Source organism: Lissotriton helveticus, chromosome 8, assembly GCF_964261635.1.
Source record: "Lissotriton helveticus chromosome 8, aLisHel1.1, whole genome shotgun sequence".
NCBI lineage: Eukaryota > Metazoa > Chordata > Amphibia > Caudata > Salamandridae > Lissotriton > Lissotriton helveticus.
Window position 1 is genome coordinate 1,668,864,563 of NC_136069.1, and position 13,187 is coordinate 1,668,877,749.

Consider the following 13,187-nt stretch of genomic DNA (forward strand, 5'->3'; position numbering starts at 1 on the left):
GCAGGTGCCACAGGTGTAGGTGACAGTGCTCGGGCTGCGGCGATCTTTTAACTGTACGACAGGCACTGCATCAATTCTTTAGCTGCATTGCAGGGAGGGAGTTGGATTTTCAACTGCACAGCAGTGCTGTGTCAGGAAAAACAGGTTGGATTTTTTGGGTTCTTTGGAGCAAAAGCCACCTTCAAGGGCTCCGAACTGGAATTGGCATCACTTGTCAGGTCAAAACTCCCAGCAGAGGAGTTCAGGGACTGCAGCTTAAGTCTTTGACTGCCCTGAGACTTCTTAAGAGGAGGCAAGCTCAGGACGGGGACGGCGCCCGACGCAATCACCCAAAACAACATAAACTGACTGCCCAGAAGCAGAAGCAGGGGCAGGTGGAGGCAGTGACAGCAGTGGGCTCCTTCAGAGACAACCGAGAGACACTTAACACAGACACTGAGGATAGCACAGCCCACTCGGACTCGGACAACAGTATAATCCTGTTCCCGACGGTGACACCGAGAGCCGCGGACGAACTTCTAGACAATGCCCAAGAGTAATACCTCCTATGGACCAGACCTGAAATTGGAGTACACCACGATATCCTTTTTGTGTGTGAACTGGGGGGGGTCCGGGGGGGGGGGAGGCGGAGGAGGTTTACTTGGAAAATGTATGTGACCCTTCTTTGATGGCGGCCAATACGTGGCCTACTCATGGGTGGGGAGGGAGACTTAGATGCGGAGACCGCGAGCTGTGACTCCTGCATCTCATGGGATCCTACGGCACTTGGCCGCTGTTTGCTGATGGTACCAGTATGGGACTGACCTTGTTTCCCCCCCCTCCCCTGCCCCTTCCTCTCCTCCCCCCCCCTCCCACAAGACGTGGATACATATACCGAACAATCCCGAAAGAACTCTCCCGGCGGCGCCGTTGAGCCGGCACCTTGACCAGACATGGCACTATGGACACGGCCAGCGCTTGGCCGACCCCCCACTAGCGTATGCAACGTTACCTGTTTAATTACGTTACAATGTTTATGGTTCGGCACAGCGGAGTTCAGAGGCTGCGCCTCCACAGTTGGGGTTTGGGATAGGGAAGAACACTCATTGAGACACCTATACGGGGTTATGGCTGAAACACGAGGCAAGTATAGGCTGGTCACCTGGAATGTGAGAGGGCTGGGGGCAGTGCAGAAGAGACACAGGGTGCATGCTTTCCTGTTACGACACAAGGCACAGATAGTGTTCCTACAGGAGTCACACATGACCCATTCCGAAGCACTCCTGCTACGGAAGAAATGGAGAGGTACTATATTCTCTACCACGTACTCTGCCTTCTCCAGAGGGGCCACGATATGGGTGCGCCACGGCACTCCATTTGTAGAACTAGAGAGACGAACAGACGAACAAGGGCGCTATGTGTTGGTGAGGGGCACCCTGGACGGGGAGGTGGTAGTGTTGGGCAGCATTTATGCCCCGAATTTCGACCAAGATAAGTTCCTGGCTGCAGTGGGCCGGGCGTTGACGGACTGGGTGGACGTCCCCTGGATCTTGGGAGGTGACTGGAACATGATTTTGGATATGGCCCTTGACAGATCGCACCCCCCCCTTCAGGCGGCGGGAATACATAAACTGTCTGAGTTGTTTGGGACGTGGCTTCGGGGTTGGAGGTTGGCTGACATCTGGCGCACACTGCACCCAACATATAAAGAATACTCGTACTACTCCCCTGTACACAACCTGCATACCAGACTAGATAGATTTGTGTGCTCCACCTCAGTCGCGACTAGATGCGACACATCAGACTACCTTGCTAAAACGTTCTCGGACCACCGGCCGCTAGCGCTGGACCTGCATTGGGGTAGAGTGCCCTCACCTGTCCCTACCTGGAGACTTAACCCTACATTGCTCGAGGATGGCCCGTTTCGATCACACATAGCTGATACCTTAACTGGCTACTTCGATACGAACTGGGACTCTGCGTCCTCGAATCTAGTGGTGTGGGACGCAATGAAAACTGTGGTACGGGGGGCTGCTATAGGCCGCTTAGTGGGAGCCAGACAGGAGATCCACAGTAAACTATGCAAAGTGGAGAAGCGCATGCGTGACCTTGAAAATGCAGTAGGGCTAGACCCTGGCCGACATACTGATCTACAGCAGTGTAATATCGAACATGCTGAAATACTGGAGACACTGAGAGTGATGGACTACGGGGCCTATTTGAAACGACAACAGTCAGAGGCGGACAGGTCCGGTGCTCTGCTTGCCCGGCTGGCCGGGATGCCCCTGAGAGCCCTACAATAACGTCTATCCGGAACACGGCGGGTGTCTTGATACACACTCAACTGGGTATCAACACTGTATTTAAGACTCACCTAGAGAACCTCTATGCACCTCCCGCTGCGGTGGACAGGGACGAAATGACGGACTTCCTGAACGAACTGACGCTCCCAGTGCTGGCCCCTGGAGTCCAGGCGGCTCTAGCCGGACCTATAACACAGCAGGAAATAAAGGTAGCAATCCACTCGCTTAACCGGGGTAAAACCTCGGGCATGGATGGCCTACCAGGGGAGTTTTATCAAACATATGCTGATGTGCTGGCCCCTGTCCTGGAGAAAATATACATCACGGCGTACGAGGCTGGCCATCTCCCGGCTACCACCATGCAGGCCATGGTGATCTCTATCCCGAAACCCGGTAGGGACACTCAGGATGTGGGTAATTACAGGCCCCTCTCCATGCTCTCCACGGAGTATAAGATCCTTAGTAAAGCTATTGCCATGAGGATCCAGCACCATCTCCCTGGCCTGATCCATACTGACCAATGTGGCTTTCTCCCAGAGAGGAGTACCTCCCAGAACTCGAGGCGACTCCACGCCCTCATGACAACTACACCCCACACCCTACCGCACGCTGGCTGTATAGCACTAGACCTCCGTCAGGCGTTTGATTCCCTGACGTGGAATTTCATGTTCGAAGTCCTGCATCGATTTGGTTTCCCGGAAGGCCTTCTAAAATGGATCTGTTTATTATACACAGGTCCGACGGCTAGAGCACGCACGGGGAGACACACATCGGACAGTTATGAAGTCCATAGAGGCACCCGACAGGGATGCCCACTGTCGCCACTACTGTTTGTGCTGACGCTGGAACCCCTGGCTATTGCGCTTCGCAATAGAGCTGCGGAGGACGGCATACCGGTGGAAGGCACCGACCACATGATCTCAATATATGCCGACGACATCTTGGTGTTCCTCCGGAACCTGCGAGGAGACCACTCGGTCCTGGCAAATACCTTTAGACGATTTGAGGTCATATCTGGACTGGCTATAAATCCAGGGAAGTCCCTGGGCTTCTTCTTTCGAGATGGCCGACAGCCCCCCTCATACAGTTCGGGGCCCACGAAATCCAAGTGTCGCCGACCACGTTTAAATATCTCGGAATACAGGTCTACCGGGACCCGGAGGCCCAGATTGATGGTAATATCCGTAAGGCCATTACTGGCCTGCGAGGTAGCGTGGGCTTCTGGACGTCCTTACCCCTATCAGTGATGGGACGAGTGGCGGTCTCGAAGATGGTCCTGCTTCCCCGCATACTGTATTATTTCGTGAACCTACCGGTTCTGCTCCCGCGTCAGATTTTTACCATGCTAAATACATTACTGGTCAGCCTCATATGGGGCTCGGGGAGAAGACGGATTAGTCTTAAGAAACTGCAACTGAATGTCAGACAGGGCGGCCTGGGAGTGCCTGACCTGCGGAGTTACTACTATGCCAGCCAACTCCAATGGCTGACCCGATGGGTGGCGGGCAGGGACCTGCATGAAATCGCTTACACGGCGGACAAAATAGCGCGTGGAGACCTGCACTCCCTTCTCTTGCCCAATGCTAGGATCCCTAGGAACTGTCACCCCCTCCTACACGTGGCCCTGACTTGCTGGAAGAAAGCACTGTCATACTCGACTGGGACCTCCCCGTATGCGGACAAAATACCACTACTGGGGCTCCCGACACCACAGGGGACCCTAACACTGCGCAGATTACGACCCTGGACAGAGACTGGGGTGGATAGGGTGGGAGACCTGTTCGGCGACGACACCATGCTGGACCACACCTCGTTTGTACAAGCCACGGGAGCACCCTCACGCTTATACCTACTACACGCCTCGGTTACACACTACGTGCGACGGGCCTGGGCCCCACAACGTACAAAACCGGAACAACATGAGTTAGTACACCTCTTATACTACATGGGCACGGGGGGACACTTAGTGAAATGGTTATATGTTGGCATCAGGGACCATGTGCCTTCACCGATTGCTACACTCAGGGAGACTTGGACTGCAGACTCGGGCGAAACCATAACGGACGGGGAATGGAAGCTTATTCTAGGCCATCATAGACGGGTGTCCAGGAATGTTAAGTTTCAGTTCATACAGGCCATGGTCCTCCACAGAGCTTACCTTACACCCCAGAGGCTACATCGGATGTTCCCTGCCACCGCACACTGCTGCCCAAGATGTTACCAAGACGAAACACATATTCTCCACATGCTATGGTCATGCCCGAAGATACACACTTATTGGGGGACGATCAAACATATGCTACACTCCATAACAACACTCCAGATCCCTGAGGGTGCGTCACCGTGCCTACTGGGGAACAGGAAACGGCACACGACACGCAAGGCACAACTGAGATTTATGGATCTGGCGCTAGTGCTGGCGATCAGGGTGCTCACCATGCGATGGAAGTCGCCCAGGGCCCCACAGTTAGAAATATGGCGCGACGACTTACTGAAATGGGGCAAAGCAGAATCCTCGGCACTGCGAGAAGAGGAGAGCAAGGGCCTGCGCAAATATCCCATAGCTCAGGAATGGGACTCGACGCTGTTGGACCTAGAAGGGACAGACCTGGACAGTTCGGGAGACCCGGTGGGGTGAACTCACATAGGTAACGGAGGGGGGCCGGGAACCACGAGCACCACTACGACTCACAAGGGCTAGACCAGACCTAGAGCTTTTACCAAATTACAAATAGACGGAGCCACCCTGCCCCGGGATGGGAGGAACGCAAGTGAGACCGACCAGGAGACAGAGGGTGGGTGGGCGGGTGGGGTTGGGGGGACAGTTGGGGTGTGATACTTATGTAAGAAACGATTCTGGAGTTTACAGAGTATATATGGGATGTATCCGGGATTGCTATGACAAACAACTTATAACTGAAATGCACTGCTCCCACAAAGTAATGGTTATGAAAACGGAAAAGACTGATGTAAGATATGATGAGAAAATGTACGGAAAGGCATGATATCCTGTAACAGTCACGAATAAAGAGTTAAAAAAAAAAAAAAAGAGGAGGCAAGCTCACACAATCCCTTCGAGAACTTTGGCAAGCAGAATGTAGAAAGCAAAGTCCAGTCCTTTCACTGCCCAAGACAAAAAAGCAAACAGCATGCCAACACAGCAAAGCACACAGCAAAGTGGTAGTCCCTCCTGACTGCTTCTCCAGCTCGTCTTCTTGGCAGAATGTCCCCTTGGCCCAGAACTATTCTTAAGTTATGGTTTCAGTACTTATACCAATTTCTGCCTTTGAAGCAAGCATACTTCAAAGAAAAGTCTCTATCGTGCACAAGGCCATGCATTTCCCTGACCTGGCTCCAGACATACTACAGGGGGGTGGAGACAGCTTTGGGTGAGGACAGGCACAGCCCTATTCATGTGTCAATGACAACGCCTCCCACCATTCTAGCTCAGGAAGACACATCAGCCTGGTGATGGGCCAATAGGATATGCAGGGTACACCTCAGCTCCGTTTGTGTGACTGTCTAGAGTGAATGCACAAATTGCCCAACTCCTACAGACAAGGATTTCACAGGCAGGCAGAGGCACAGAATGGCAAAATATGCCCACTTTCTAAAAGTACTAAGAGAAATGCCAATAATGATCACCATTCAATCATCCATTTGCAACAAGATCACACAAACCAATTGCTATGATCAATGCTATGAAGATAATTATTATTTTATTTTAAAATTGTTTTCAATTTTTGTTCTTTGAGCAAAGTTTATTTGAATGTGTTTTGAAAATTTGATACATTTAAGAGTTTCCTTATTATTATTCAATATTCACAGGAATCACAAAAGTGCCATCAGTGGCAATTTGTAAAGAAGAAGTACCTGGCGTACTGGTTTACATGAGTCATGGCTGTGTGTGCTCTGTGGTAATTGGGTGTCCCAATGAGAGATGAATGAGTTTGATTCAGTTGACTTTACTGTACAGCTGTTGTCAGGGACTATGTAACTTTTGGAAAATTTCGTACTGCATTGAAAAAAGTAGTTTGCCCTGGTCAAGCAAAACAGGTCCTGTATTCGATGGTAACTTTCTCTCTCTCTCTATCTGGCAGAATCTTCTTGATGTTGGGCCCACTGTTTCCATCCGCTGGCAAATCGTGGATCAGAAAATCCCCCTCTTCGCGAACATGAAAGATATCCTGCAGAGTGTGGCAGAGAGCTTTGATGCTCACTACTGATCTAGGCTCAGAATGCTTCAGACGACTTGTCATGGCTGGACTTTAGGTTGACATATGTCCAGCATCTCTTCAAGGTCATCCACCGTCCATGGACCATGCTCTTAAAGATCGAGCCCTCCAGTATGACAACCACCCCTAATTCATTCCCTAAACCTTATCTTTCTATTTTTATTCACAAGCACTTACTGTGAAATGATTCCTGAAATCTGGCCAAAGGCCCTGGCGCAGTGATCTCTACTGTTCTAATCATCGCTGATGGGGGCTGATGTTCCCTCATTCCAATACTGTGATATATCGTAAGCTTAGACGAAGTCCCCAAACAGCCATGTGGTCTCGTTGCTTACCTTATCTATTTTCATGGTTGTGATCTTCATGTCTCTTACTTGATGGACTTCACCAGGGTTCTCACCGCGTGCCAAACAAACATTAATTAGATTTGCACCTCCGGACTGCTGAGTTAGGTCACTACCTAACCATCTCTGCGGTAAGGGGAGGGGATATAAGAAGATCTCCTCTGTGCATGATGGAAGAGCCATGGTAGGCCCTGGTCATGTCACACCCAGCAGGGGATGTGAGGCTCCTACAAAGCTCACATTCCCATTGATACCTAACAAATCGCTTCTGCATCCTGCATATAGGGCTTCTACTGCATCTTCCTGCAAAGGATGAGGGTGGGCACTGGGCAGGCTACTGTGGAGTTTCCATGCTAATGATGCAAAGGACATAGCAGCTGCTCTGGAGTCTCCATGCTAATAAAGTAAAGGATATAGAAGCTGCCCTGAAGTCCCCATGCTAATGGAGCAAAAGACATAGCAGCTGCCCTGGAGTCTCAATGCAAATCAGGCAAAGGACATAGCAGCTGCTCGGGGGTCTTCATGCAAATCAAGCTGCTCTGGAGTCTCCATGCTAATCAAGCGAACAACATTGAAGCTGCTCTGGAGTCTCAATGCTAATCAGGCGAAGAACATAGAGCTTGCTATGGAGTCTCGGTGCTCATCAGGCTGCTCTGGAGTCCCCTTGCTAATCATGCTAAGGACATAGAAGCTGTTCTGGAGTCTACATTCTAATCAAGAGAAGGACATAGAGGCTGCTCAGGAGTCTCCATGCTAATCAAGTGAAGGACATATAATCTGCGCTGGAGTCTCTATACTTATCAAGAGAAGGACATAGAGGCCGCTCTGGAGTCTCCATGCTAATCAAGAGAAGCACATAGAGACTGCTCTGGAGTCTCCATGCTAATCAAGAGAAGGACATAGAGGCCGCTCTGAAGTCTCCATGCTAATCAAGAGAAGGACATAGAGGCCGCTCTGGAGTCTCCATGCTAATCAGGAGAAGGACATAGAGGCCGCTCTGGAGTCTCCATGCTAATCAAGAGAAGGACATAGAGGCTGCTCTGGAGTCTCCATGCTAATCAAGAGAAGGATATAGAGGCCCTCTGAAGTCTCCATGCTAATCAAGAGAAGGACATAGAGGCCGCTCTGGAGTCTCCATGCTAATCAAGAGAAGGACATAGAGGCTGCTCTGTAGTCTCCATGCTAATCAAGAGAAGGACATAGAGGCTGCTCTGGAGTCTCCATGCTAATCAAGAGAAGGACATACAGGCTGCTCTGGAGTCTCCATGCTAATCAAGAGAAGGACATAGAGGCCGCTCTGGAGTCTCCATGCTAATCAAGAGAAGGACATAGAGGCCGCTCTGGAGTCTCCATGCTAATCAGGAGAAGGACATAGAGGCTGCTCTGGAGTCTCCATGCTAATAAGTGCACATGCTATCATTGAAACAAAATTTGTATGCTCAGGCTTTGTGAATAAGGTGTTGAAACTCTATTGTGTTACATTAAGTAAACAAAAGGGCTTTCGGATTTTACCACCACATCATTGTAAACACCTGCTTCCTAGCGCTTTGCTGCTCCCCCAGCCCGCCCCCAGTGGATGACTCCTGACCCCGCCACATGCTAAAGCTCAAGTAAAGTTCAAAGTAAGATTTGGGAAGATGATCTGTAGCACTTTCAACACCCCCACTACATGTCCCTAAACAATGGTAATTTATGTCATGTAGTTCTAAACATAGCTATTTAAAGGAACCCAGGGTACAAATGTTTACATCCGTGCAGTGAGATACAATCACTCTGAACAGACCTCACATTAGCGGAGTTATTTTCCTCTGTAAAGTCTTTGGACTAGGCAGTCTTTGAGGCAGTAAGCTGTGTTTTCTTACCTTCGGCTTTGCAGGTAACTTGAACATTTACCTATGCAGTGTAAAAAATAACAAGAGGAAAATCATTTTTTTACAGTTTGCTTGTTCCAAATGACATATTTTTTTATAAATTGTGAAATTAGGATTGGTGGACAGTTGAGTATTAATTTCAGAGGAAGCATGGAGATGTTTGTTTACATTTTGGGAGTAATAACATAACATGTATTTGTAAAGCGCACATTCACCCAGCGGTATCTTGGCGATGAATAACAGATGTTCATTGTTACCCAATTCAATGGTACTCATTTTATTGACCTCATATGGATGAAAGGCTGAGTGGACCTGCAGAGATTTTAACCTGTGACCATGAGGTCGAAGTCACACAAGATCTCTGAGGACAGAGATCAAGAACCCAGCCGTAGTCTATGACTTTATTCCCAAAACACACTGGTGTTGGAATAGTGTCAATAGTTCCAAGAAAGAAAAAAGGGAAAAATATATTCCTCTTTTTAGGTGTCCCCTCACTCACCAGGGTTGCCCCACGGTGACATGCTTCATCATAGGGGCCATCCCAGCCCTCTACGGACTAGGGCGTGCTGCGACTTGCGGAATTACGTAGGAGCACTTACAAAGGACTGAGGGCCAGATGTAGGTAAATCTATTTTACCGACACTTAAATACCGAATTTTACCGATTCGGTATTTAAGAGTCGGTAAAATAGATGTACCGAGATGTAGGTAAATCCAGATGTGGATTTACCGAATCTTTAAAAGTCGGAATTTACAGATTCGGTAAATACCGACCTGTAATGCTCCATTCATTCCTATGGGCTTTGAAGCCCATAGGAATGAATGGGGCATTACAGGTCGGTATTTACCGATCGGTAAATACAGATTTTTGGCAAGGGTGCAGGGGGTGTCACTTTGACACCCTCTAGCACCCCCAAAAAAGGTTCGGGGGCCATATGGCAGGCATACCTGCCCTAAGGGCAGGTCTGCCTGTCATATGGCACAGGTGTGCATGCACACATTTGCATGCTCACCTGAATCGGTATTTCACCATCAAATTGAATTTGATGGTAAAATACCGATTTCTTAGGCCTTGTGGGACTCATCAGAGTCCCACCTACATATCGATTTTACAGAATCTGTAATTTTACCGTTCTGTAAATTTACCGACCGGTATATTTACAGATTCTGTAAAATTACAGATCGGTAAATTACAGAACGGTAAAATTACCGATTCTGCCCCCTACATCTCAAATTCCTTTTACCGGTCGGTAACGGCCGAATTCGGCCGTTACCGACCGGTAAAACCCTACCTACATCTGGCCCTATGTGTGGTGCAAGGAATGTGATGTGAAGGAGTGGAATTCATGTGATAAGTTAAAATTACCTGCCTAGTGAGTTGCAAAAACTTTATTCCGGCTCCTAGGTGGTAAAGCTAAAAGTGGGGTAGAGATGGTAGGATACCTAAATTGTGATGGGTTTAGGTGTACCTAACAACTCCTGTCTGACAACATGTTTCGTGCGTCCCCCTAGCACTTCCTCAGGGCTACATAGGGACCAGCCCTGTGTTTGCCACTCCTTATTTAAAGCCTAATAAGCCATTAAATACAAACTGATAATAATTAATTCAATGCTGCAAATAAATGAGGCATGCATCTGGTACCTATGCAACCAAACTTAATCACGTGGTCATGAAAAAAGGCTTAACTGTGCCCCATGGAATCGGTAGGGGTACAATATCCTGGTAGATTTGCTGCCGGGATACCACAATCGGTCTCACCTAGGCAAACCTCTCCGGTCCGAAGGTTCAACATTTGGACCGGATGGTTTGCCTAGGTGAGACTGATTGTGGTATCCCGGCAGCAAATCTACCAGGATATTGTACCCCTACCGATTCCATGAGGCACAGTTAAGCCTTTTTTCATGACCACGTGATTAAGTTTGGTTGCGTAGGTACCAGATGCATGCCTCATTTATTTGCAGCATTGAATTACATATTATCAGTTTGTATTTAATGGCTTATTAGGCTTTAAATAAGGAGTGGCGAACACAGGGCTGGTCCCTGTGTAGCCCTGAGGAAGTCCTAGGGGGACGCACGAAACATGTTGGCAGACAGGAGTTGTTAGGTACACCTAAACCCATCACAATTTAGGTATCCTACCATCTCTACCCCACTTTTAGCTTTACCACCTAGGAGCCGGAATAACGTTTTTGCAACTCACTAGGCAGGTAATTTTAACTTATCACATGAAATCCACTCCTTCACATCACATTCCTTGCACCACACATAGTCCTTTGTAAATGCTCCTACGTAATTCCGCAAGTCGCAGCACGCCTCAGTCCATAGAGGGCTGGGATGGCCCCTATGATGAAGCATGTCACCGTGGGGCAACCCTGGTGAGTGAGGGGACACCTAAAAAGAGGAATATATTGTTCCCTTTTTTCTTTCTTGGAACTATTGACACTATTCCAACACCAGTGTGTTTTGGGAATAAAGTCATAGACTACGTCTGGGTTCTTGATCTCTGTCCTCAGACATCTTGTGCGACTTATTAATACTTGGAGGGTGAGCCCTAGCTTTTCTCCCTCTACCTCCCTTTTTGTTAATGTAACCATGAGGTTGAACACATGCCCCTGCAGTGAAGGCATTAGTCCGCTGAGCCACCAGACCAGGCTCATTTTACGTTGGGTGTAAAAACAAATAAGAGATTTCTTTGCTACACAGTTATGTGTTATCTTCTTACATTTTTTTTCCATGTGCAAATGATGGATGGTGTTGTGTGCACTTGTGTATCACACCAGACCGCTATTTGTTCTTTTGTTGCACGCAGAGAAGGTGGTAGAAGAGTGCTCCTGTTTTACCCAAGAGTAGAGCTGCTTCTCCAGTCGGGATGCACTTGCATGGGTGACTCTTGGTCCCTGGGGTCTGCACTTCATTTTCATTTAAGTGCACTATTATTTCTATTGTTTTATGCTGTTCCAGATTTCATTAGGAACTGTTGGTAAGGCACTCCCAAATGTGTGTTTGGCAGACAGGGTACTCCGTTGCAAACACAAAAGTCACTTGCCCACAAAACCTTCTGTCTGACTGCCCTATTTTGAGATGTGCCGAGATTAAGTATTTATCGGTAGAGATCCCATTGGCTCAGTCTAGAGAATACTTCCTCCGACATCGAGAGTACGGACTATTTGAGGGAGGACATTACACTGCCCACCGTATTTGGGGTTTATCGAATAATGTCTTTTTTACCTGTCCATCACCACCAGGAAAAACTTGCTGGCCAGGAACAGGAAAAAAACAATGATGGCCTTTAGGTTGTTGTGGTCATTAGTTTCTTCTTTTTCAGAAACAAATTCCCGCTTTGTGAGTTTAATTATGATAAAAAAAAACTTTCCAAAAGTTTGGTGGATGGCTGCCCAAACCAATGGAGACCATCCAGCAACATTTTTGAAACACTGAAAGGGACCACTGTGACAGCAGTTCCTTTCAATATACAGAGATGAGCCCTGAACCCATGGTCATTTCTAAATTTGGCAGGCTAGTCATTCCGGAGGAAGAGGACTTCCATGTGAAAATTCTCACCAAGTCTAAACGCTTCATGCAGTTCTTACCCATGCCTAAGGGCATGCTCAAACCTGCCCCATTAAAGCTAGGGTGGTAACGCCTAGGGTGGAGAGGAAATACAAACCATCCCCTTGTAACCCTAGTAATGCTATTAATATCAAATGCCAGAGCCTTTTTGACTTCTTGGCAGTCCATACTGGCAGCAAACAGAGCCTCAATCCAAGCCTAAGATGATGCCCCTCTGGCTGATAAAGAAAAAATATTGATGCAGTGGGTAAGAGGTTAGCTTTAGGGGCAGCCACTCACGGTGCATAAGCAATTCTGTTAGCCTTTTCTTCCGTTATGACAGTTGCAGTGGGAGGGGGCAATAAAACACTTTCTGAAAGGGTAGAGGAAGGGGCAGAGGATAAAGTGTCAGAGGGCAAGACCATATGAAACACCATATGGAACATCAACATTTGTTGTGCACTCAACGCCGTGGACACATCTTCTAGAGGCATCAATACTAGCATTCTCCTTAGACTCTACACTTGGGTTTGCATCTCCTGATGTCCAGCAGCATCTCCTCAATCTCCCATTTAATGGGCAGTATCTCTTTGGCTCCCAGGTTAACAAGCCAAAGTAAAGAAGGATATGAAGATTGCAAAGTCTATGGCAACCCTTCAAAGTCCAACGGCTAGATGCTTCATTCTCAAGTATCAACCCAGGAGAGGAAACAAGCCCACTAGACCCGCCTAGCTGCAATCTTACTTGAGACAACAGGGAATCTTCCAACAGCAGGCATATGGATTATATAAGGGGTACAGACAAGAGTAACAGCAAGGGCAGAGGTGGGTCCAGTAAAGCAAGCACATGTAAGCAGTGACTTGACCAACTTCTCCCTCAATCACAAGCCACCTAACAGGGAGAGCA

At 48.3% G+C, this 13,187-nt stretch overlaps 1 protein-coding gene across 1 annotated transcript in view; it reads left to right on the forward strand.

The window, feature by feature from the left end:
* The window catches only part of LOC144773615 (transient receptor potential cation channel subfamily M member 2-like), a 531,293-nt gene extending 522,179 nt beyond the window's left edge, over window positions 1-9,114 (forward strand). Inside the window, exon 34 of the mRNA XM_078658758.1 lies at window positions 6,383-9,114. Within this exon, the coding sequence (XP_078514884.1) occupies window positions 6,383-6,508 (126 nt within the window). The 3' untranslated portion in view covers window positions 6,509-9,114. The remainder of the gene's footprint in view (window positions 1-6,382) is intronic.
* The last annotated feature ends 4,073 nt before the right edge of the window (window positions 9,115-13,187 follow it).